This window comes from Eucalyptus grandis, chromosome 1 (genome assembly GCF_016545825.1).
Source record: "Eucalyptus grandis isolate ANBG69807.140 chromosome 1, ASM1654582v1, whole genome shotgun sequence".
In the NCBI taxonomy this organism is placed as follows: Eukaryota; Viridiplantae; Streptophyta; class Magnoliopsida; order Myrtales; family Myrtaceae; genus Eucalyptus; species Eucalyptus grandis.
Window position 1 is genome coordinate 28213428 of NC_052612.1, and position 8554 is coordinate 28221981.

The following is an 8554-nucleotide window of genomic DNA, read 5'->3' on the forward strand; positions in this document are numbered from 1 at the left end:
AAGCTGCATCGCTCTGGATTCAAGACTTGGAGAAAGCCTTTGCACTGCTAATGTGCACTGAAGAGGAGAAGGTTGTCCTAGCAATATATTAGCTGCAGGGTAACACGAATACTTGGTGGAGAGCCACTAGAGACATGGTTTTCCCAGAAGGTGTAGTTTTGGTGTGGAACGCCTTCCTCGAAGTCTTTAATGGCAAGTATTTTTCTGGTAGCACCTGAGAGCAGAAGATGAAGGAATTCCAGAGCGTCTGTCAAGGGATGCTAACCGTGGATCAGTATGAAGCTAAATTTGTTGAGCTGTCTCAGTACGCTCCAAGACTGGTAAAAGACCCTAAAGATAAAGCTCGGAGGTTCAGGAATGGCCTCCGACCAGAACTAAGGAATCCCCTGGTGTCATTTGACCTAAAGGATTACAGTGAGGTTTATGGTCGAGCCCAGCTAATAGAGAGAAACCTGAGTGAACAGACTGCTATGTCTGGTTCAAGGTTCAGTCCAAATAGAGACGGCAATCGATTTAGGAAGAAGCCCATGATTGGAGGAAGGTACCATGTCCTACCCAACAGGAAGGGTGGAGTAGGCAAGTCAGCGCCGAGTTAGAATGACGCGTGTTGCTTTTGTGGAAGGCGACATGGATCAGCCCCGTGCCATTTAAGGATGGGTACTTGCTTCGAGTGTGGCTAACAGGGTCACCTGGCTAGAGACTGTCCCAAAAAGCCGAGGGGACTATAGCAATTACCGCTGTCGCCACCATTGGGTTAGAATAGGGGATTTGCGCCGCAGATTGCACAATAGGGTGGACTGAACAGACCTCTAACTTAGGGAAGGACGTATGCTATCACGAGAGGACAGGCTAAGGACGCGCCTGATGTGGTTACAAGTATTGTTTTTTTGAACGACCACGCTGCTTATGCTTTATTTGATACTGGTGCGACTCATTCATTTATAGCTGAACAGTTTGTTAAGTTGGTAGGATTGATTCTTGAGTCGTTGGAGTCAGTGGTTAGCATATCTACACTGTTAAAAGATAAGGTGTTAGCTACGGTGGGTTGTCTTGGTTGCAAGTTAGTGATTAGTGAGCGAGAGGGGTGGTTAGATTTGATAGTCCTAGCCATGTATGATTTTGATGTGATAATTGACATGGACTGACTCACCAAGCAATGAGTTAAGATGAACTGCTATCGTAAAACGATTTAGTTTAACCCGTTAGAGAGAGAGAGAGAGAGAGAGAGAGAGAGAGAGATTTTATTGAGAGTCAAAGAGGACCCTCGATTTCCTTAATCTCGTCGCTTGAGGCAACCTGTTTGTTAGATGGGGGTTGTCAACGTTGCCTAGCGACTGTTGTGGATATGACAGTTGAGGAGCTAAAGATTGAAGATATCATAATAGTTCAGGAGCTTCCAAACGTGTTTCCAAAAGAACTGCTAGGCCTGCCGCCAGAGAGAGAGATAGAGTTCGTGATCGAGTTAGCACTCAGAACAGAAACAATCTCTAAGGCTCGTTACCGGATGGCGTTGTCTAAGTTAAAAGAATTAAATGTGCAAATGCAAGAGTTATTGGATAAGGGATTCATATGTCATAGTGCGTCACCTTGGAGAGCACCAGTTCTATTCGTGAAGAAGAAAGATGGTTCATTGCCTCTGTGTATCGACTATCGTCAGCTTAATCAGGTGACGATCAAGAACAAGTATTCCTTGCCAAGGATCGATGACTTGTTTGACTAGCTGCAAGGAGCGTTGATATTCTCTAAGATCGAATTGAGGACGGGATATCATCAGCTGAGGATCAGAAAGGAGGACATACCGAAGTTAGCGTTTTGTACTCGATACGGCCATTATGAGTTTACTGTAACGCCATTCGGTTTGATGAACACCCCAGCTGCTTTTATATATCTGATGAACCAAGTGTTCAAAGAGTATCTGGACCAGTTTATGATCATGTTTATCGACAATATCCTAGTGTACTTGAGAAGTCCAGAGAAGCATGAAAGGCATTTGAGAATGGTACTTCAGACACCGAGGAATCATGAATTGTACACTAAGTTTAGGAAATGCGAGTTTTGGTTGACTCGTGTTGCGTTCCTAGGTCACATGATTTCAGGCGAAGGAATCTCCGTGGACCCGACCAAGATCGAAATTGTTATCAACTAGCCAAGATCGACGACAATGATAGAGATCAGAAGCTTTTTGGGTTTGGTAGGTTACTATAGAAGGTTCATGGAAGGATTTTCAGCGTTAGCGTCACCATTGACTCGACTACTGAAGAAGGAAGAGAAGTTCGTGTGGACTGACAAGTGCGAGTGTAGTTTTCAAGAGCTTAAGCAGAAGCTGACTACCGCACATGTGCTGACCATACCATCTGGTCCTGGAGAATACGAGATTTACAATAATGCGTTGTTCAGAGGACTGTGATGTGTGCTAATGCAACATAGCAGAATTGTTGCATACGCATCCCATCAGTTGAGACCTCATGAGCTGAATTACCCGACGCACGACTTAGAACTCGTAGCGATTATTTTCGCTCTAAAGATTTGGAGACATTATTTGTGTGGAGAAAGATTTTAGATCTTTACAAACTATCAAAGCCTCAAGTATCTATTCTCTTAGAAGGAGTTGAATATGAGGCAGTGTCTCTGGATGGAACTTATGAAGGACTATGATTGTGATATCTTGTATCACCCTAGAAAGGTGAATAAGGTCGTAGATGCGCTGAGTCAGAAATCTTCAATTGCGCATATGATGGTTAAAGAATGGATTTTACTCAAGAGAGCTCGAGATTCGATTTTCAAGTTTGAGGTAGGCCACCTTTCAAGCCTTATGGCTACCCTCAAAATTGAGCCGGAAGTCCAAGTCGAGAATTAAGACGATTTAGTTGTGACCCGGATGTTCAGAAGATCCTGCAAGAGGATACCGATAAAAGAAATGTTGATTTTCAGATTTCTAAAGATGGAACATTAAGGTTCCAAGGACGATTATGTGTACCTGACGATGCAAAGCTTAAAGAAGAAGTCTTATCAGAAGCTTATCATAGTAGTTATAGCATTCACCCTGGTAGTAGGAAGATGTACCAGAATCTGCGTCAACATTACCGGTTTAAAGGCAGATATCGTCAAGCGTGTCACTAAGTGTCTAACGTGTCAACAAGTGAAAGCACAACATTGTAAGCCGAGAGGACTTCGCAACCTCTCAAGATTCCCGAGTGAAAATGGGAACACATCACAATGGATTTTGTGACAGACTTACCAATGAATCAGAGGGATAATGATTTATTAATTTTTTTTCTAATTTTTATTAATTTGTTTTCTTTTTTCTTCATTTCCCTCTTTCTCCAACCAATCACCACGGGTGATCAACCGATGGCAACGCCGCTCAACGGCTTGGCCATGGTTGGGTAACCTCACCCAACCCTCTCGATAGACTAGCAAAGCTCGCCCTCACCATATCTAGCAAAGGTTGACCTCGTCAGCCATAGGCGAGGCTTGACCTCATTGGAGGCCGCGAGGTTGATGTCCATGACCTCACGTAGCCTCGGGCAAAGGCTACCAGTGGTTAGGCGAGTCTCACTTTGTTAACACCTGATTTTTAATCGATGTGTCATAAAAAAATAAAAACCAATATTAAGGCTTCCAATTGCGACGAAGCCCATTTCTTCAAAAAGAGTCATCTTCACTTCTTCCTTTTGCATTATCACTTTTAAGTAATTCTCTATTCATTTCCAAGGAAAACCGAAAAATTGAGCGGTTGGCTATCGAGTTAACTTTTTGTTAACCCTTTGACCAAAAGTCAATGCCAAGTCAAAAATTAGCTTTTCACACAAAAATATGTCAAATATTCTTAATTTCACTTTTATCAAATTAATTTATCAAAAATCAATCTTTTAGGAAAAGTCAACTAAATGGTTAACTTGTAGTCAAACCTTTAACTAAAAATTTTTAAAAAATTGAAAATCCTTAAAATGTTTTGTTTTAGTGTAAATTTGACTTTTATGTCGAAAATTTTACAAAATTCAATTGAGAACCTTGTTTTCCAATTTTTTGCATTTTAGGTTCTAAATCGATAAAAAAAAAAAAAAAACAAAATTACTTTTGTTGTAGTCATAATTAAGTGTAGTTCATTTTATGACATTTGGTCTAGAGACTATTTTTAATCTACTTGTTCATTCGATTTTGGAAATTGTCATGTTGAAAGACAAATTGCCATTTTAAGCCCTAATTAGGGGGTCAAAATTGAGTCTTCGTGGTTTGAGAATGAACAATTGTGTTCCACTAATTTTATTCAGATTAGTCCAAATTCGGGGTCTATTTGGAGAAATTCACTCTAGAACTTCCGAATTTGAGGGATTTCAATCTCTTGAAGGTAAGAAAATCAAACTATCGAGCTTTAATTGATGAAGTTTAGGTTGAACCATTCAAGACTATGGTTCAATTTTATGAATCAAGGTCCCATTTTAATATTAGACTTCGATTCATATTTTACCTAAGTTTTGGCATTTTAATTCAAGGTCAATTTAAATGTGTTAGGTGATCCTACATATGGATGATTAGTTAAATAGATCTATTGCAATATTAATTGAATTCAATTTCAATTAATTTGTAATTTTCAAAAAAAATTGCAAAATTGCTCATTTTAGCCCTTAAGGTCCGATTTTATGTACCCATGGTTTTGGTCCGTTGTTTTTCATAATAATCATTCAATTAAGTCAATAAAGAGTCCATGGATTGCATTTACACGGTTCAATTGGCTTAATTAGGTTTAAATCAAACAATTTCTCTTTAAATTGGACAAAATTTTGTCTTCAATTTGGTCCTTGAGGAACCGAATTACACAAATTTTGAACCCTCAAGGGCCACACATGCGTGAACCAGCAAGAATCGGCCAAAACCGATTAAGAATCGATCAAACCGGCGTGAATTAGTCGACTAGGTGCCTACATGATAGGCCGGTTCGACCCTTTGCCGACTGGTTCTAGACCACTAGCAATTAATTTCAGACTCCTCACCTCGTCAACTTTGCTCCCACACCCTCATATTTTCAGGATTTTGCAAATTGATCCTTGAAATTTGGAAATTTGCAATTTGATCCTTGATTAGGCCTCTAAACGCAATTCTCAATTTAAACTCATTTTTTTTTTTTTTACAAATTAGACCCATTCGATCGGTTTCGACACTTCTTAATGATGATTAGCCCTTTAAAACCTAATTTGGCCATTGGATCAATGTTTCGACCGTCAGATTGAACCGACAATCGAGATTGGACAATTTGAGACTAGTATAAATAAATTTTTCCCTCCAAATTTTAAGGGCGGTTCATTTTGTGCAGAACATCTACTCTTTAAAACACAAAACTCTCTTTCTCTCTCCTCTTTTTCCCACCCTCTCTAACCACCTCTCTCTCCCCTTGCCGATTCGCTCATTGCCGCCCGATCAGCCTCACACCGGCAAGCCGTCAACCATCGCTAACTCCTGCGTTGCTTCTGGCCTCCTTCCCATCCAAATCAGAGCAACGGTAAGGCCAGACAACACCTGGTCTTCCTTGTCCAGCCTTCCTCAACTGCAGTGTAGAAGACTAGTGTCTGAATCAGTTATAGTTTTGACTGGTTCAAGACCTTCGATCGGTGGCGAACGATGGCTAGCTCGCCGTCCAATCGATCCTGATCTTCCTCTGGGTGAATTCTCAACCCCCTAGTGGTTGAGATTTGGCTGGACGGTCACCAAAACTCGTCCGGTGGCCTCTTCCTTTTGGCGGTCTTGAAGACCGTTCCAATCGGATCGGTTTTGCTTTGGAGACCAAACCGGCGACCAGCTGCTGTCCAGAGATAGATCGGCGGCTTCCAATTTGTCCCCAAGCCCCAACCTCGACTAGGTCTTGGTCGAGAATGGTTAGATCAATCACTGGATTCACTCCGGTGATCTCCTTCTTCGCCGGCGAATCAAGGACCGGTCCAATTGGATTGGTTCTGTATTAGCACCAAATCGACAGTTCAACTGCCTCTGTCGTGGTCTAAGGTGATCCGTTTCGATTATTGGAGGTCCATTCATGCTTCGGTGGTGATTGTTTCGCCCGACTATGTCAAAAATCAGCGAAATCGCATAAAGGTTAGTCTCTAAAGCTTGAATCAGAGTAAACGAAGTTGGCTTATTCAACCAGGGTTAGGATTCGCACTTAGAACTATACAAAATGCTTAGATCTGTTGTTGATAGTCATGATTGATGATTTGCTGAGTTTGGAGTTCATTGAAATTGAACTTGATGTGGTTTGAACATGATTTGTGCTAATCTGCAATTTTCATGCATCTTTGACACATCTACTGTTTGGCCTAAAATGAGGTATTAGATGATCTTATTTGATCTTGAGATCTCTTAGGCTTAGAAAATAGACCTTAGGACCTTCAATTTGATAGGTCGCACGTCCAGAACGGGCAATGTTTTCCCCTCAAAACACACCTTGCGTTATGCTTGATTCCGCAGCGTTTTAAATTGATTTCTGGTTCTATTTTGGTTCCGATTTTGGATTTTTCTATTTTCGTGCTGATTTTTATGATTAATTTTTGGCAAAGTTTTCCATCACGAAATTTGTTCTAAATTGTCTCGAGAATTTCCTGTATTTTTTCTATATTTTTCAAAAATGTTTTAATAGGTCAAAACCGCCTAAAACTGAACACATGTCAATTTGCCCTCTACTAATCCGGAATGCATTTATGTGATTTTAGGCTTGTAAATGTGTTTGTTTAGTTTAGTGACCTTCATTGAACTTGAAATACATGTTATGTACGTTCCGATGATGCATGATTCACATGGTTTGCGTCAATTGATATGTCAAGTGGATGTGTAAACACATGAGGGTTCTGCTGTCTTAATAGAAAATGCTTGCCATTATACATTCTATATTCCGAATTTTTCGTTAGATTTTTGCACATTCATAAGTGACCTAAATCAAACATTTTCTGTTACGTTGAGATTAGGTTAAGGCCTTGCAATGTACATACTTTTTCGTGCATGTTTGGGTATCTTAAAGATCAAATCTTGTGTCGATGCGTTCATGACTATTAAAGTGCGCATTACAAGCTTCATATGCATATATGACTTGTCATGATTGAATGCCATTTGACATGTGAAAATTATGTTGCAAGGCTAGTTATACTTTGAAATCATCAAGCACGTCATTATAATTCTAAGTCATTTTTGCATTGTCATTGACTTGTATGACTCTTTCGCATACCAACTTAGGGTTAGATGTTTACCCTGATCATTTGTTGCATTCAGTTCTTTGTCGTGTGCCAATTTCATACTGTTTGTGCATTATTTAAATGATTTTAGGACTCATTTAATGCATGCCATATTCTGGTTTTTTAATGACAAATGTGCGCACTTTCACATCTCAATTTTAGAGCACTGAATTGACTTCAATTGAACCTTAACCAGTCTAGGAAGTAGGGCACGCTTACAACTTTCAAATGCTGCTAGTTTCATGTGATTTGCTTGTCATTAGTCCCATTTTGCTTTCTTTGTTTGTAAAAAAAAAAACTAGATTAGAATTATAACCTAGAAATAAATTCAGAACCTGTTTCTACCCCCATTTAGACAGACATTTACCATTTTTGTGTGATTTTTTTGTATAGATTCTCAAGTCGGTCCCTCATTAAAATTTGTTTGTCACTCTTATGTTGTGGTAAATTTTCATGACTTTTAGGGGCTGCATGTTTTTATTCCTTGTTTCTGTTCAAGAACAGAAATTTTGTTTTTGTTCCCGGGAACAAAAAAAGAACTGAAATGCGTTTGTTTGTGTTTTTGTTCAAAATCAGATTTTTGTTCCCAGAACACAAAAAGAATAGAAATGAGAAACAAAAAAAATTGTTTCTTGCTCCAGAAACACTTTTTCTTCTTTTATTCTCTCTCCTATTTTCTTCTTCTTTTCTTCTTCTTTGGCCGGTCGCCGGCCTCGGCCATGGCCTGGCCGTTAAGGGCCGACAACGCTATCAAGGGTTGGCGACCTTGCCGGATTTGGGCGGCGGCTCGCCCAGCCAAGGCGAGGCCAAGCCTCGCCCAACCACGGCGATGCTCGGTCTCACCGGGGCCGGCGAGCCTCGTCGTGGCTGGGGAGGCTACCGGCCAAAAGAAGAAAAAATAAAAAGAAAGGAAAAATGAAAAATAAAATAAAAATATTAAAAAATTAAAAGAAACAAAAAAGAACATAAATTTACCAAATGTGTTTATATTCATTTTTATTCCCGGAACAAGTTTACTAAACGCATCTTTACGATAAAAAATTGTTCCCTGGAACATAAATATTTTTTTCTATTTCTGTTCCCTAAAACAATTTTTTAACAAAACGTTACCAAACGTGTCCTTAGATTTCATTTGATAGGGTAAATCTTAGTTGCAATGACTTGATATCCTACTGTTTTGGAAATTTCCTGATATAATCATGTGCATTATTAGATTTTTATAAAATCGTGGTTAACTCTTTTAAGAAAACTTTCTTCACAAAAGTTGTTTCATATCATGTTATGCATGCTATGTAATTTTTCAGAGTTAGATCATCAATGGGTGCCACTCAATT

General features: G+C 39.6%; 1 protein-coding gene across 1 annotated transcript; it reads left to right on the forward strand.

The window, feature by feature from the left end:
* The first annotated feature begins 227 nt into the window (after window positions 1-227).
* On the forward strand, window positions 228-1720 carry LOC120296318. Its single transcript, XM_039318153.1, has 2 exons — window positions 228-576; window positions 1353-1720. The coding sequence occupies exons 1-2, from the start codon at window positions 228-230 to the stop codon at window positions 1718-1720; spliced, it is 717 nt and encodes a 238-aa protein (XP_039174087.1).
* Window positions 1721-8554: the final 6834 nt, after the last annotated feature.